The sequence below is a fragment of the Montipora capricornis genome, chromosome 7, assembly GCF_036669925.1.
Source record: "Montipora capricornis isolate CH-2021 chromosome 7, ASM3666992v2, whole genome shotgun sequence".
NCBI classification, from domain to species: domain Eukaryota; kingdom Metazoa; phylum Cnidaria; class Anthozoa; order Scleractinia; family Acroporidae; genus Montipora; species Montipora capricornis.
Window position 1 is genome coordinate 14268312 of NC_090889.1, and position 17069 is coordinate 14285380.

Sequence of the window (17069 nt, forward strand, 5' to 3'; positions counted from 1 at the left end):
TATACTAGCTTCATTCGTGCAATGTTAATACACACTTTCCACGCCGAGCAACTTGAAATAATTGCAATATTATTCTAATAACGAGGAATAATTTTAGCCAAAGTTCTCGTAGCCTTCGCCGTCGTCCTTGTTTAAAATGACAGAGGCTCTAAAAGCCCACGACATTGGTAGAATTGTCAAAGAAAGAACTCAAGCGGCACGTAAACTGAAAAACGAACAGAATTGGAAAGCCTAAGTAATACGTTGCCTTACTTCGTTTCAAAGTCCAGTTTGCGAGCAACCCTTAAACTCCTGTCCTGAGCATCCAGATTAAACGAGTTGTCCTCATTACCAGAGTCAATGTAACTACGAATGTCACCGTTCACTCCTGTAAGATAAGTAAACAGAATCACGGTTAATAACGTGCAATCAGACTAACGGAGTGAGGGCGGGTAGTTGTAGATGTGTTAGTTAGATTTTTGGTTTTAATGAGGACATAACTGCCTCGTTGGTGTTTTGAACCACCCTCTGAGAATTTGACCTCGTGCATAGGTTTCGCGCACAATGAGTAAGTGCAGACATTTGTTCCTTTTTAGGAATGATGGACAAGTTCCCCCTCAGTCTTTCCATCTTACCCTATACCATTCTTAACCATGTTTTTTTTTTTCGCCAAGAATTACTTTTTCCGTTACCAACATTAAATGGAGACGAGGAGGAGGGAAAGTGGACAATGGGCTAGTCTTTCATATCAAGGGTCCGAAATATTTAATGTCCATAAAGCAAAAGAACAAAGCGAACAAAGCAATACCTAATTAACAAGGCCTAATCGGAATAACAATGGATCTTTTGTCCTCCGCTATTTTAGTCCGGTATATAATCTTCCCGGAAAATCTACGTAACATACAGATGAAATTTCATAATCGTGGTCTTTCCGGTACTGTCTCAACTAATTTTGTCTCATCTTGCAGCTGACATTTGCAACTTATCATTTCACCTAGCGTACGCCTCCTACGACGTGATTGAAGCTTTAAGCTTGTTCCAAGATTACGCATTAAATGCAAAAATAGATTTAATTAGTTGGGTCTTTTCTGTAGCCGTCGTCGTTTCATAGTACTTTGCTCGTATGTTGTTTTATAACGAACTCGTCCTTTTTTTTTTTATTAATTACGAGACAAAGCATGTGAGCTTTTGTGGTGATCTTTATAAAAGTTGAAATAGCGAGCCGCAGGTATGCAATGCTTATCCTCAAACAAGAGACTATGAAGGTAAGAAAGGTAATCCCTCATATCGGCCCTATTCCTATCGTAATCCTTCTTAAGTTATTTTTAGATCTCCTGCGAGATCCGGTATTCCCATGAGGGTTAACTGGTAGGCAATCATATGTCTCCATTGTTACCAATGTTGACAGCTGAGCGAATTCCCACGCAATGATTCGCGAAAATGGGGACGTGTGAGTGGTTATCAGTTAACCCTCGTGGGAATATCGAGATCTAAAAATAAGCTAAGAGGGATTACGATGGGAATAAATACGAGGGATCACCTCTCTTCCCTTCATACTCTCTTGCCTCAAAGAAAAAGGACGTCAATACTGTCGTTGAAATGAAGAGTTATTGGGTAACTTTCTTCTAAAAAAGATATAGGTGATAAGACACCTCTTTTACAACCCCCCCCCCCCCCCCCAAAAAAAAAAAAAATTGCATAGACATTGTGTCCGACTTCTCTTGGGACATTTTCATGTCCCACGAGAAATTGCAAACAATGATCCATGATTATGCAAAAAGTTTTGGGGGGTAATAGAGGTGTATTATGGGATTGTGCAAGTAGTGAATGAAGGAAACTTGGTGTAATATTAAAGGGGCCGAGTGGCTCTTAACTACCAAACCGTTGCTATGGACCGTTTCAAATGATCATTTGTCCTTTAACTCTACAGTCATCCTTTTTTTCCAAGTGTGTTTTATTTAACATCCTTTTGTCTGGTTCGACTCGAAACCATATTTGGTAAATCAAGTGACCAAAACAGAAAATGCCTATACGCAACAGCATTCTAACACAAAATCTGTAGAATGGATTTAAAATAAATTATTTCTTAAAATAATTATGACGTCATAAGGCCCTCCTTTGATACACTATTCCTTTTGTTTCCAGTGAGCTTTTACCCGTTTTTCAATGAAACGAACGGCAGAGAACTGGGACTAGTTGCGCATGCGCCTTCTGATTAAAGTGATGACAGATTGCCATTGAAAAAGATACTTCATAGAACCATCCATGCAACCTTTTTGTAGGGCTCTATGGTTAAAAAGCTTCCTTAGAACCATTGTCTTTCTGTAGTTAAGTGCCAGCCCACTTAAACCATGAGAGAGAAAGTTGTCTTCGGGACATAACTTGAACCCACAGGTGATCAGCTCACAGCCGACTTCATAGCTCAGTTGGTAGAGCAAGTGCAGCGTAGTCGCAGGGTCATGGATTCGAGGCACCTTTCAAACCGAGGTTATTTCATGCTACCCGCTAAAACTGCTTAAGTTGCTCATCTAACTGCAATGACTTTTGTAACTTGTAGTTCATGCAATTAGTTTATCTGTTATTGTTTTAGACTCAAATTACAGCGTGCTTAAAGCCCGGGAAAACGTCTTCAACATCCGTTCGATTTTGTTGAACAGCGGTGTTGAACGATGTTGACTGCTGAGGTAGGCAAAAGCTTTCAACACATCATCAAAGTTTCATTCCCTACTTGCACAAATCCCATAATACACCTCTTTTCCCCACAAGAAATCTACATATGCATTGTTTTGGACTTCTCTTGGGTCATTTTCCTGTCCCAGAATAAATTGCAAACAACGGTTATGCAAACGTGTTCGGGGGTTAATAGAGGTGTATTATGGGATTGTGCAAGTAGCGAAGTCAATAAAGATTCACGAGAGGCCTGGTAGTCAGTCCCAGGCTGCAGTGGCCCTTGTTACTCTGGATACGGACATAAATAAGCCATTGGAGATCGATAAGTGCGCACGCGCATACCCAACAATGTTGAATGATGTAGGCAAACGGCTTTAAATTCATTCAAAATTCGCGATAACAAAAGAAATGTTGAAGTGGTTGCTAAAGCAAAGTATAAACGCTGCAGGAGGCAGTGCGGCTAAGTGGTTAGGAGGCTCAAGGCTTGCCTTGAGATCCGGAGTTCAAGACTCGTTGTGACAACTCGTTGAATTTGTTCCTGGTAGTACATGGCTCAACCTCTCAGCTGCACTTGTAAATAGCCAACTGGTTTACCTCCTGCCAGTTCGGATTCTTAACAGTTGTTGTTGTTACGATCTGTCGTTTCGTTGATTGTGTTTCATTGGCCCTGAAAAGCCCCTATGGGGAGTGGTCAATTTAATATGTATTTCTTTTGTATGCATGTATTCAACATCGTTATAACGATTCAACAAAATCGAACGGATATCGATGTTGAAGCAAATGTTGAAACAGAATGCTGGTTGGCCATCAATAATTGTTAATGATTGAAAGGATTTTTCATGAACGTTTTGCTAACCTTTGTCTTTGTCGCTCGCTGTTAAAACAAATACAACAGATCCAACAGCTTTCCCTTCAGGAACTGGTACTCTTTGGGGTAAATTGTTAATATCTGGCTTGTTATCGTTTACGTCAAGAATTGCGATAGCCACTGTTGTGCTTCCGGACAGCGGATTTGTCCCATGGTCGGCTGCGCGGACAGTCAAAGAGTAGGAGTCTTTGGTTTCCCGGTCGAACCGTATTTTACTCCGAATAATTCCAGTCTTGGAACCGATTGAGAACGCGTTTGTGTCGCCAGATACCAAGCTGTACGACAGTTCTGAGTTCGTCCCATCATCAGCATCTAGAGACAAAACTACTGATATGAGGATTTACTGGCATAAAGGAAAGGAACTTAAATTATTTAAGTGTCTAAATTTCTAGAGCTGTAAAGCATTAATCGGGGACACTGTAAATTGAAATTAACAAGTTAACACAAATGAAATCACATTTTTGTTTTTGAGGAGAGGGGAAAACCGGAGTACCCGGAGAAAAACCTCTCGGTGCAGAGTAGAGAACCAACAAACTCAACCCAAATATGACACCGAGTCTGGGAATCTAAACCGGGCCACATTGGTGGGAGGCGAGTGCTCTCACCACTGCACTATCCCTGCACCCTATCCCTGGATGCATAACAATTAAAGTAAACCTTCCCCTGAGTTTTATTGACTCGGAACTTTTTTTTTATGGGACTGGTGCAACTGAAAAGGCTAAGTCAAACGCTTTGAGATCTAGCATTCCGCTTAAAATACAAAATTTGCACATGATTCGTCTTACTGAAGTCAATTTAAGCATGGGCCAATGAATAGGAGCGCACATCTTCATTGTACAGTTTATTGAATGGCGTTTTTTATCAACCGAGTTATTTTAGATTAATTTTCCCCCAAAACCAGACCTTTTCAGGTAATAACTATTGGAGGGTAATGTGAAGTGCAATTTTCTATCCATGTGAGCGTCAGCTTTTTCGCAAACGTTGGCCGTGTAGCACTTATATTTCAACAGAATTACGTATTGGAGGGTATGTGAAGTGCTATTTTCTACCCATGTAAACCATGTGAGTGTTAGCCCTATTAATGGAATTGGGCCCACACAAGGACAAGTAAAAAATCTGACCAGGGTTGCGAAAAAGTAATCTTCCTTTCCAGGTAATCACAAGTCGTGCACGGAAAATTATTATCCACGGGATTCAGAATGGTCACTTGTGCAGCCAAATCTTATTTTAGCACTCGTCTAAAAATAGCTTGATCTGTAAAAATGCCGTTACATAGACCTAGTATTGGAGCTGTCGGCTCCTGCTATAAGTGAGAAAATGAATTGCTCAATGAATTGTAAAATTAACAAAAAATGCATAGAAACAGTGGTTTTATGAAAGCTTTTTGAGGACTGCAACAAGTTTGGAGAACGCGAGAGAAGCAAATTTAACTGAAGAAACTAATATTTCAACTTTCTGAAAGCCCTCCGAATGTTTAATACTAGGATTAAGAACATGGCTCGAGTTTACGTTCTCAGCGTGCACATGAAAATTTTGAGCCAGCTCGGTGTACTGGAATTGATTCGCGGATTTGCTTTCTGTTGTTTCAAATACAAAACAGTTTCACAAAGACATTGCTAGAAGCTTACTAGAGTCGCGTGAGAACACTACGTCACATACCTGACGCGCTAACCTGCAGTACAACCACATTCTTAGCAATGTTTTCGCGTACCGACGCCTTGTATAATGGGCGTAAGAACCTGGGACTCATATCATTTTTATCCAGGACTTCCACAGTTATCCGAGTGGAGATTTTTAACGCAGGTGTCCCACAGTCCTCTGCGGTCACTACTGCCGTGTAGTGAGATTTCAACTCTCGATCCAAAGATGACAGGACAGTGATCTGTCCAGTGTTGCTAATGGCGAAAACTTTAGATCCTCGGGGTTGGTCTGTGCTGATTTTATACGTGACAGTGTTGCAGGTGTCAAGGTCTTTGGCTTGGATAACACCGAGCAGAGCGTTGCGGACGTTATTTTCCGGTATCGTGAATTTACATGAATTGTTGAGCGCGCAATCTTTGACAAAATACGGAGGCTCATTCACATCTTGGACGGCAATTGTAAGCGTTGTGCTATCCGACAAACTAGGACTTCCGCCATCTTGAACTTTGATGCCTAGAGTGTAGCTTTGTTGGACTTCATAATCCAATTCCTGGATAGTTCGAACCTCTCCTTTCATGTTGATACTGAATTTACTATCGCTATTTCCAGAGGTAATACTGTAAGTCAGCTTAGCATTCGTTCCATAGTCCATGTCCGTGGCGGTAACCGTGGCAACGAGAGTGTTGGCAGGCTGCCCTTCAAGTACAGTCCCCGAGTACTGAGCACGCGCAAACGAAGGCGCGTTGTCATTAATGTCAGCGACATTGATATTCACAATTGCTCGTCCTTTATGGCATTTGTTGTGAACGTTTTGACCCAGCACTGTCAAACGATAGCTGGCCCGAGTTTCGCGATCTAGTTTCCGTGCGGTTGTAATCACTCCTGATTTCTGATCAATACTGAAGGAACTTTGGATATCACCTTCAACGATGCTATACCTGAGCCTAAACGAAGAAAAATAAAAAAAGTGAGAAATTGGACATCCTATAGCATATCACCAGCATGTCCTCACCCCACCTCCTTGAAAAAAGCTGACCACTCAGGGACCTCTTGTACCCAGTGTTGCTTGTGCTTAGCCTGCGATTTCCACACGTGACGCCTAATGGGTCTCGACAAACTGTCCTCTTCAGTTCGTCTTCTTAGACGCACTAAACTAGATAGTTCGTCCACACGCATCATGCGTCTCGCGCCCGCCTCCATACTATAGCTAGACGAATTTAACAGACGCAGAAAAATACGGATTATGCGTCTTACATAGTCCGTCCCGTATTTACGCTAGACGCATAACATGACAGACTCATCATTCGTCTGCGGGACGGAATACGCTTCTCCAGTCTAGTATAAAAGCGACCATCGTTGCTCAAACACTCCAAGGTCGGTACGATACATTTAGTTGCACTTCCAACTTTCCAATTCCAGAAATATTTGTCCAAACTCAGAGCAGAGACAGGAGATTAGCTCTTACGTGTAAGCATTCGATGACGCCAATCTTTGGTTGAGAACAGTAACAGGTGCAAGTTGGTCCTCTATCACGTTTGCCACGTAATTGTCTTGAGTAAACAGTGCATCCCACATGGAGAGTTTAAATTTATTGCTTGCTTGTTGACCTTGCACAGCTACATACACCAGCTTTAATCAAAAGGAATATAATAATTAATCATTGGACAGCCGCCATATTGCGTCAGAAGGGGAATAGCTGGTATAGTGTTCTTGATCGACAGCTGAGTCGAGTCAGTTCGATTCAAATCGTCACAGTGGTCAATAAATCAATTGTTAAGTAAAATACACGAAGAAGAGGAGTTGCATTGAAATCAATTTTCTGTATCGTTCATCAGACCGCCTTCCTAGAGGAAAAGTGAAAAAATACACTCCCAAGTTTCTCCGAAGTCGCTCCGACGTTACGTGGAGGCACGAACGTAGAGGTTTGATAACGGCAACGCGACACAGCTAATGCCATCGAAATGAGAGTCGACCGGAGGAATTTTATTAAATGGCTTTGTATCTTCTAACGCCGAATTCAACCATCTTAGTTTTGTGGATACATCTTTGCCAATAAGGACTAAGCAAAAAATAAATATTTATTTGTGTGTTTTAACGGATTTTTTACTTCGTTGGTTGTTTGAAATCCTACCTTGTTACTTGACAAAGAAAGAGATAAGTATCGAGGAGACAGGTTACTCTCATTTCTGATCGAGTTAGTATCCATGGGGCCTGGGTTGGTGCTTGTGAGCGATGCATAGAGATGGGAAATTCCTGTAAAAAAAAAATAGATTTATTCTCCAAAAAACACACAACAGCGCGCAGTCTTGGGTAAAATAGCGATGCTAACTGTCGGAAGCTAGTAACAGTTAAGTTTGAAAACACCAAAGTCACTTTACATGTCTAGATGTTCTTCGAGACACTATGACTGTGATCCAATACCCTTGGGGTAATAATATTAATATTTATCCATGGAATGTGACGGAAAAACTTACCTTGAATATCTCTTACTTCGACAGTTATTTTGTTATTTGCCACGGTTGTAAACTTTGTTCTGAAATATTTGAAAGTATCGCTTTCCACTGTTGTAATGGTGTCGTCGCAAGATGAAACTGAAGCACCCTCTAACATGAAGAGGAAAGTATTTGATTTAGAACAACGACCTGGACCAACATCACCCAAAAGTATAATTCACCAAGTTTTGCTGGAAAACAAACAATAGACCAAATCTGCTAACTCAATGTTGTAGCCAATTCAAAACGTTTCGTTCCAGGTATTTTCACGTCATTTAATTGTGAATACTGCATTGTAATGCAAATACAATACGCAAAGAACTTAACCCCGGGAGATTTCAATGGGGCACAACATTGAGTTAGCCAATTTGGTCTACTGTTATTTTCCTGCAAAACGTGGTCTAAAAATAGACACTTCTATGACGCTGATGGGGGCAAATCTCATACCAGATTCTTACTTTTAGGTAATGGACTCTTGTCTAGACTTTAATCAATTTCTGTGGCTCATTCTTAGCCATTTAATACTCCCTTCTTCACAAACCTCTAACTGCTCAGTGTAGAAAGGCACTCGATTCGATTTCCGGTACTGCAGTATCCACATTGCGATTGGTTGTTGCTAAGCATTGATACGAAAAAGGTTATTCAAGGTTACGCCAATCATAAATTGGTCAATGACCGGAAATCATGAAAGAAGGATCTAGAGATTTTTACAACAAATAATCCCCTACTACCAAGACTTTTCTTCGATTTGATGCTTGCACCATTTTTTTATTGAGCAGTGTCGTGCGAGCAACCGAAAGTCTTCGATGACGAAGAATAAGCGGTAACCTTGAGGGAGGGGGGGGGGGGGGGGGGAAGATGCTCCTTCATATGGGCTATATAGGTATGTACTGCCCAAAAGGGTATGCTTTATTAGCCGTTTTGGTCTGAAATAGGGTATCGATTTTGACCATTTTGATCTGAAATAAGGTATGGTTTGTTCACTCAAGTCTTGAATTGGGTAGAAGAAGCTCCTTCTTCATCATTAAACGATAAGACCATCAACAAAAGCTCTTCTCAAATTGTTACGCCAACCATGCAACAGCTGAAATAGGTCTGAAATAGGGTATCAAATTTTAGGTCAGCTCCGAAATAGGGTAGGAAAAATAGTACATTTTGGTCTGAAATAGGTTAAGGGTTTTAGGAAGCGGTCCGCACACCCCCACCGAACTTTTCTGGGAGTAACCCCCCTTGTTTACTATTATCCCCCCCCCCCCCCCCCCCCACTATTATCAAAAACATAATAGGCAAAACAAAATGACGAAATATGATGCTATGGGCAGCCCGTACTCTAATCTTCAATTTGACCGAATTCTGGTTAAAATGTCACAAACGTATTAAGCTTTCCGGGTCACTGGGTCTTGTATTTATTGATTGGCTTGCGTGGAGGGCGAAGAAACACGACAAGGATAACTTGTAAATACAACATGTACGTACTGAATTTGAACGATTATTGTTAAGAACAGCACATGGACAAAAACGCACGTCACACGGCATCAGGGGTCCATACCACAAAGGCCTTAGGGGCACTATACATAAATTATCATATTTGTCAACAGTATTGACAAGGAAGTCAAAGATTACGGTACACTTACCATCGCAAGACACAGCACTTAGCTTATCAACCCAGCCTGCCAAGTCATCAAAGCTGCCCAAACGAAACACGTGCGTACTATCAGGATCGGTTGCCATGGTGTTGAGCTCACGTGGATTAACATAGCTACCCACACCGATAGAAAATATATTGACGCCTTTGTCTCGGAGCTTTTTTGCCGGTTCTGTCACAGACCGACCGGTGGAGTAACCATCAGTAACAATGACAGTCACTTTTGGAATTGATGTATCTGGACGCATCCCCTTAAGGAGTAGAGAAAGTAAACCAGATTAGATGACATGAATGGAATGTGGCTATAGGTGTATCAAGAAGAAGAAGTGTCTTCGAGAGAGAGACGGGTGAGACAGAAAAACTTTCGCCTACATATTTATAAAAAGAATGCAGCGAGAAAAAGGACCTCCGGCCTTATGCTGCTGAAATTCCTCGAATAAACTGAAATTTGTGCGATTTGTTTTTGTAAGGTCGAAATTAAACCACGTGTTCCGTTGAGTACTATCGCGGGCTTTCCTTAAGTGTGTTTATTTCACGGGATACGTTTCCCTGTTGACCTGGGAATAGCAGTGAAGACGTTATTGATGTCTTAAGCTAATATTTCAGTACTCAAAGAACTGTGGACAAATAGAGATTGAATTCACTTAGTAACTAAAACTAGCTTAGAAAAGTGGTGACATGTACACACACTCTTTCCTGGGTTGGTTGTCCATGAGTAATTCTACTAATGCGTTTTTTATCTGCATTGTCGGCAGTTAAAAGCGATACTTTTTTTTAAAGGGATGTTTTAGGAGTGGAAGTGCCCAAAAGTCGCATTCAATAACGTCTAAGGATAACTCACTTGTGATTTGACAAAAATGTTCCTGCGCACATAGTCCAAAGCGTCAGCGGTATAGGTCCATCCTCCTCGGTACGATATCTTACTAACTGCACTCTTGATTGAGGACTTCGTGTGATGTGCTTTCAAGTTAAACTCCAATTGGGTATAGGTGGAATACGTGACAACAGCAACGTGAGTCCCGGATGGGCCAATGTTAAAAAAGTCAACTACATCTTTGACAAAGTTCTTCATTAGACCAAAATTGTAACTTCCCACACTGCCTGAGCTATCCAGGATAAAGGTTAAATCGACAGACGTCTGACAAACTGAAAAATATTGGAAAACAACTATGAAAATGACCTAAAAAGCATACTGCAGTAAGGCTGATTGAACGGCGAGAGAATATATAAGGCCAATAGTTCGAAAGGCACTAGGCTATGCTGAGACGTTAAAATATACATGGGCTATTGACCAAGCGTAAGGTCAACATGGCTGGATATTGGCCAAGTTGCTCTTTGATCTTGCGGGACCAAGCAAGAAATCCCGAGCGGGCAGTGTAGCTCCATCTTGCCCGCTCGGGTAAAGCCAATCACAACGCGGGATTAGGTTCATCTTACCCGCGCTCACGAAGCTGGTCATATAATAACAATTATAAATGATGATAGCTTGTAATGTCATACAATGAATTAAGAATAGGAATTGAACGGACTTAAAGTGCTGCTATGATAAAAAAAAAATCATTTCCTTTTTTTCTTCAGATTTTGAAAGTGTGATTGCTTAACAAATGACTGGCAAAAGTTTGCGCTTTTATTTTTATCCAAAGGTTGTTTACTTTGATTGTAAGTTTTGGATTTCACGGTGCGCAAATGCTCACGTTTCAAACTGACCGACTGGACCTCAGAGGGTTGGTTCTAGGGAAAAGCGACGTCATTTACTCACTAGCTTAAAATTTTATCGTGTAAATGCACCTTAGTATCAAGAGAAAATGAGGGGACAGAGAGGGAGGCTCAAGGCGTTGGCCGGGATATGTTATGTCCACGAAAGTTATTTTTAGACGAGCGGAAGTCTTTGTTCTAGCGGAAGTCTGTCTTCTGAGACGTCCGCATGCAGTCTTGCCTCGCTCTCAGGTTCTTAGTGAAAAGAGAAAATGATGGCGCACGTGGAAGGCTGATGAATATATATTTTCTTTCAAACATCGGACCGAGGTTGGCCTGCATGCGGACGTCTCGGAAAACTTCCACTCGTCTAAAAATAACCTTCGTGGACATGACATATCCCAAGGGCTGGACCGGGAGCCTCCTTCTCTGTCCCCTCATTTTCTCTTGTTAGTATATATGAAAAACACGAGTTTAAAAGTCTGAAAGCTCGAACCCCCCGTACTGCGTATTAATTTAGCCGCGCACACATGCATTGCATTCTTAAACTAAGGAGTCTTTGACATCATTTTCTCCTTGATCCAGCTCTCTCAAGATTTTAAAGTTAGTAATGGCCGGCGGACCATAAATCGGACAATTCCAGTTAAAATAACAGGTGTCTTTTTAAATCAAGCTAAAAAGGCTAAAACTTTGGTCACTTACTGTTAGTTAATATAGTTTTGAAATACAAAGAAAAATAAAAATTGATTTTTTGGTCATAGTAGCACTTAAAGGGATGCGATACAATAACAATAGGAACAGCAAAAACGGAAATTGCTTTGTATCTCTCGCATATATCTTGATGCTACTCAAACGTATCTATATATTACAACTCATATTTACCATCGCGAATGACGCTTGCGTGAATATAAGAGCTGCTTGCGTAATAAACCCAGTCAAACCCCGCCTTAACAGCCAATCCTGCCAAGGTGCCGAGCTTGGACGAATCTCCATCAGACGTCTGGAGACGAAGGGCGCGCCCTGCAGATTAAAACAAAAAAAGAAACATGAAAAATGGAATGAAATTGGAAATAGGCCTTTTTCGATGTATTAAAATTGAGCTTAAAAGAGGGATGATATGAAAATATTTTTCACATTCATTCCAACGTGTTTCTATTGTTTGTGTCCTCACTGCCTCACTGTCAAGCTGACTATTTGATTTGTGGAAGCAGTGTGGTCCAGTGGTTAGGGCGTTGAGTTTGCCGGTGGTTGCTCCGAATTCAAATCCCGTTCTAACCTCTGACTTGGATTTTTTTCCGGTTGTCCCGGATTCAACTCCACCACGCTTCGTAAATAGCCAACTGGTTCCCGCCAGTTGGGGTTCTTAATAATTTTTCGGTTGAGTTTGAATTGTTACTTTCACCTTGTTGACAGTGGAGTGCCTGTAAACTAGCTTGATAGCTAAGTGTACTTCCACTATAAAAAAAGCATTATTATTTATTATTATTATTTATTGACATTTCACCCTCGTTCCCAAGGGCGAGCGGGACCTACTCCCGGGAACTAGGTTAGTCATGATTTTTAATCCTGAATCTTCGAAAATGATTTTCGCACTAATTAAATCATTTCTCCATTAATGAAAAAAAAAAAAAAAAGAACTTATGACGTTCAGACATAGGTTTGATGCTCCTCTGGTTCGAAAACTCTTTTTCTTCAGCTCAACAACTCATGCCCGGAAGAGGCATATTTTGTGTCACGACGGTTTGAAAAAAAGAAACTTTACCGCGAAACGTACCAGCCAATCATAAGCCTTTCAGAATAAATTACGGTATTAACCCATTGGGGTCACTTCGATTCAAAAGTAGTTTGATCCTTGTACATACAGTAATATGGGAGATGTACGCTACATCTAGGATGTTTTTTAACTTTAGTAGAAATTAGAGTAAATTACGTGCCCCGAAAAAAAAAAATTCTCGCGCGCTTCACTCGAGCCTCACACGCACGTACGTGTGAGGCTCGTCTCTCCCCAGTGTCTCCCTTCGTTTCACCCTCGCTCCAGACCTTTCGTTTGAAAAGACGCATAGTATGGCTGTTTGGCAGTCTAGGAGACAGAAAAGTTGGGAATTATTTATATAAACTTCTACATTTCAAGTACCGTTTCTAAAGCAATTCTTTTTAAAAGGGTCGACGCATTTTCAGAGCATAATATATAAAAAAAATTGTTTTCCTATGCGCCATTGAAGAATGCGTTCTATTCGAGGCTCAAGTGGAGAAAAATTGACACTTAAACCGGATTATAAACTTGCTGACATGAACTTTGGCTCTCTTCTCAGTAGGACACGCACAATAGAAGTAATCGACATTAAATCGGATAGTTTCCCATCGACAGATACTGAACAATCAAATTTATTGAATTACAAGATCGTAGTGCCAGACGCAGCTACTTGAGGCGCATCCAACTAAATTTGCCAATTTATGGAACATGTATTCAGCAAAAAAAAACTCCATCATAGAAAAAAATAACCAGTGATTTGTTGAGGAAAGAGACTCAACTTTCCGATCTGTTACAGGAAATTTTCAGTTAGGAACTCGAGTACCTCTTTGAAAACAAAATATGAGGAAGTATGATCTTGACCAATGCTTTTACAAGTTTTTATCAAATCGTTCAAAAAAGTCAACACTACTTACGATCATTTATCGCTTCAGACTTTTTTTTATGTTCAATGAACAGAGAATTTATTGATGCATCAGCGTATTATGGAAGGGTATCCTGTTTGAGCTTAGTAGTACAAACCGAACGTGCTTTCATTTATTAATAATATTTATGCAAGAATTTCAGCGTGTTGATTGACTGAGAGCGTGTCAATTAATTCCAAACAGAATGCAGAAAAGAGAATTAGAAAAGATAGTTGAAATACATGTAGTGGAGTAAAGTTGAAAAATTTGCATGTATTTTATTAATAGTAATCACATGGCTGACTTTCATTTGCGATTTGAAAGAAGTAATTTTTTTCAAAGACGAACAAAGACAGGGAGCGCGTAGGGTGTTTGCAATTTGTAGTCTTTGAAAAAAAGGACTAGTGCTTATTTATTCCAAATTGCACTCGAAATCATGTGCATTACCTACACTTTTCTAACAAAATTGATAAAGAACGGTAATCAATACAGTTATTGTTCTACTCGGTACAAAATAAGATAATTCTTTCGGCATGAAGTTTTCCGGTCAGTGTTTGAAGCAGCAATGTTAGTTGTTTCCTCTTGGCGCTGTTGGAAATTGCGTTTCTCAAGTTCTCCTTTAATGACCTCTTTAACCTTTTCAAGTAGGTTGAAAATTAAATTGTGAAATCTGATATAAGTATACTGCCCACAAATTCTGGAACCTCTTTAAATGGAGAATTTATCAAACGCATTATGGATAGAATAAATATAGTTTAGATCAACAGGCACGTATGTTTCAAGAAACAGTGTGTCAAAGAAAATCAAAGACCAATAATCACATAGCTTTGATGTGAACTAGTGTTAAAACAAGGTCCGATTTTTTGTCTGTGTTTCAAATCCTTACAATAAATATTTATTGGCAAGTTATTTAATGTATATTGCCCATAATTATTTTTCAAGAATACAGTTGTTTTCCTTACATGATTTAGCAAAGTATGATCTCTTTGAATTGACAATTACAGTACTTTGTTTAAAGACCAAAAAAATGGATGTGGCTTACCTTCGTAGTGCAGGAGTTTTTGAGTCTTGACTGGCAACTGGTCTGTCCAACCAAGAATCACTCTCAATCGTACGTTGTTCCAGTAGCTTTGTACTCTTGAAGCCAAGACATCAACTTTACTTTTTGCTCGTGCCGTCATACGCCGACAATCATCATTGGCAAAATCGATTCCATTGTTGGTGTTTCGCACCAGGATTTTCCTGAAACGTGCCGAGTTTCTCCTGATAATGTCTCTAATGTTTCCACACGTGGCGATCTCTGCGTCGTCTGGAACTCGTTGGCCAAAGCGGACTGAACGAAGCTTTGCGGCGTAAGAACATTCTTGTCCAACGAGAACCAGAAGCAAGACTTCGAAGGCAAGCTTATGAAACGTTGCCATGTCTCCGAAGAAAGTAAACAATAACTAGTGCTGTTTTTCTTTAGCAATTTCAACGCGTTCTTTCTGCTGGAGAAAAGTAAAATAAATGGAGTATACAAATTATGACTGAAATAGGCCAAAGAGACTTTGTTTGATCAAGGGGAAATTTCCCAAGCCGTGAACACAACTTCTAGCGGATCTGCCCCCTACTTGAAAGATTATATATACGAGATCGTGACAAGATCATCTGGTCGATCAAGTATTGGGTTTCACCGAGACACCTTTCCTACCTTAATTAGGACAATGCCCTTCCGCTGGCGAGAAATCAAAAGAGGTTTATGCGGTTAAAGCTCTCTGCTTTAAAATTGGGAAACCACAATGACTGAGATCATCACAAATCCATCGATGTTTACCACACTTGCGTTAGAAAAAATATCTTTTCCGAAAAATTATTCAAGTCTTCTCTATATATGGCTCTACGAACTCTTTCACACTAGTCTCGTGAGCAATAAGTTGTGACGCCCCCAAAACTGGTTGTATTTCAACCTACGCAAATGCAACAACGAGCTAATTTTAAACTCTATGTAGATTTAACCCAGCCCATGAGAATCGGAAAGCCAAAAACTAAAAGAACTGGATAATGTGCTGTAAGCAAAGTATCGTAAGCCAATAAAAATCATACACTTTGGAATAAAAGATACAAGGACTCAAATATACCCAGAGGTCTGTCTTCCCCAGTCCACAATAAGCGATACGATATTTTCTCCTAATATGGTTTCGGTTTCTTGGCATATTTTCGCAGCGTTACTATTACACCTTTCTTTCATCTGTTCTTTCTTATGGTGACCTACATTATTAACTTATAATTGCCTCTACCTGTGTTTAAGGACATTTATAATACCGACTCAAAGCCTTTGTTCAAATCTATGGAGAAAAAAAGCTATGAATACTTTCTGTTCTTCGCTCGACCTGAATAATGTATTTAAATCTGTAAATAGCCTGCTTAGAAAGCGCAGAGTTCCGCCATTTTTTCCGCATTCTGGTCACTCGCGGAATATTTCTTCGGAACTCCTCGTTCCTAAGGTCCTCCCCACTTGTCGTGACTAATGACTAGACGAAATTTTAGACCAAGAGTTGTTGAGTGACATGTTACTTAAAATCACCTAGCTGTTGACCCAAACAAAATTGCATCCAAACTACCGTTCAAGTCCAACGATTTCCGAACTCCAAAATGCCCATTGTATATGATTTGTATCGACCTCTAAAAATTTCTCGGGTTACTTTCTTCTTTTCAACCGAGTAAAAGTTCCTCTTCTTCTTCGTTCTTTCAATAAATGACGTATTCCCTACGTATCCTACACTTTCTTTTCCGGCGAGACATTTGGGCAATGAGAAGACTATCCTGTAGATTAATGGGAGAGTCCGTGTAGTCATAAACAGCTTAACAAACAAACAAACACAACCGAATCACCGCGAAAACACAGCGAACCATAATAATAATAATAATAATAATAGTAACATTTCAAGTTATACCGCACAATTATTTCAACTAGTTTTCAAATGCGCTTTACAATAAAAGAGCAATATATTACCAGTATATGAAATATACACGAGTGAGTAATTATCTAGTCTATGAATTACAATACTATATCAGAAAAAGCTTTTTTAAAAGATGAGTCGTCAAATTACGTTTAAAAACTTTAAAATCGGAAGTGTATCTAAGATCTAACGGAATTAATTGGAACTAATTGCATTTAAACTTGACACGAAATTAAAATACAATAGATGACGTTCGCGCCCCCTTAGCTCAAATCAAGATTGAAACGAGCTACATTTAGGCTCAGCGAGTAATAACCTAACATATTTAGGAAAATAGTTATGGAAGATATCACTTGTAAATGTTCAAATTTTCCAGCTTTGATTCTCTAAATGATCAACACTGAACATCAGTTTCTCATAAAAAAATTAGCTTACTTTGTAGGATCCCGATTTTAGGAGGGAACTAAAGAATAAAGAATACGTAG

At 39.9% G+C, this 17069-nt stretch overlaps 1 protein-coding gene across 1 annotated transcript in view; it reads right to left on the minus strand.

Annotated features, from left to right (window-relative positions):
• The window catches only part of LOC138058231 (protocadherin Fat 4-like), a 45095-nt gene extending 29868 nt beyond the window's left edge, over nt 1-15227 (minus strand). The window contains exons 1-10 of the mRNA XM_068904129.1: nt 14688-15227; nt 11873-12010; nt 10137-10441; nt 9285-9546; nt 7633-7761; nt 7290-7411; nt 6624-6787; nt 5177-6102; nt 3506-3829; nt 253-367 (exon numbers count right to left, since the gene is read on the minus strand). Coding sequence (XP_068760230.1) covers nt 253-367; nt 3506-3829; nt 5177-6102; nt 6624-6787; nt 7290-7411; nt 7633-7761; nt 9285-9546; nt 10137-10441; nt 11873-12010; nt 14688-15066 — 2864 coding nt within the window. The 5' untranslated portion in view covers nt 15067-15227. The remainder of the gene's footprint in view (nt 1-252; nt 368-3505; nt 3830-5176; nt 6103-6623; nt 6788-7289; nt 7412-7632; nt 7762-9284; nt 9547-10136; nt 10442-11872; nt 12011-14687) is intronic.
• Between the last annotated feature and the right edge of the window lie 1842 nt (nt 15228-17069).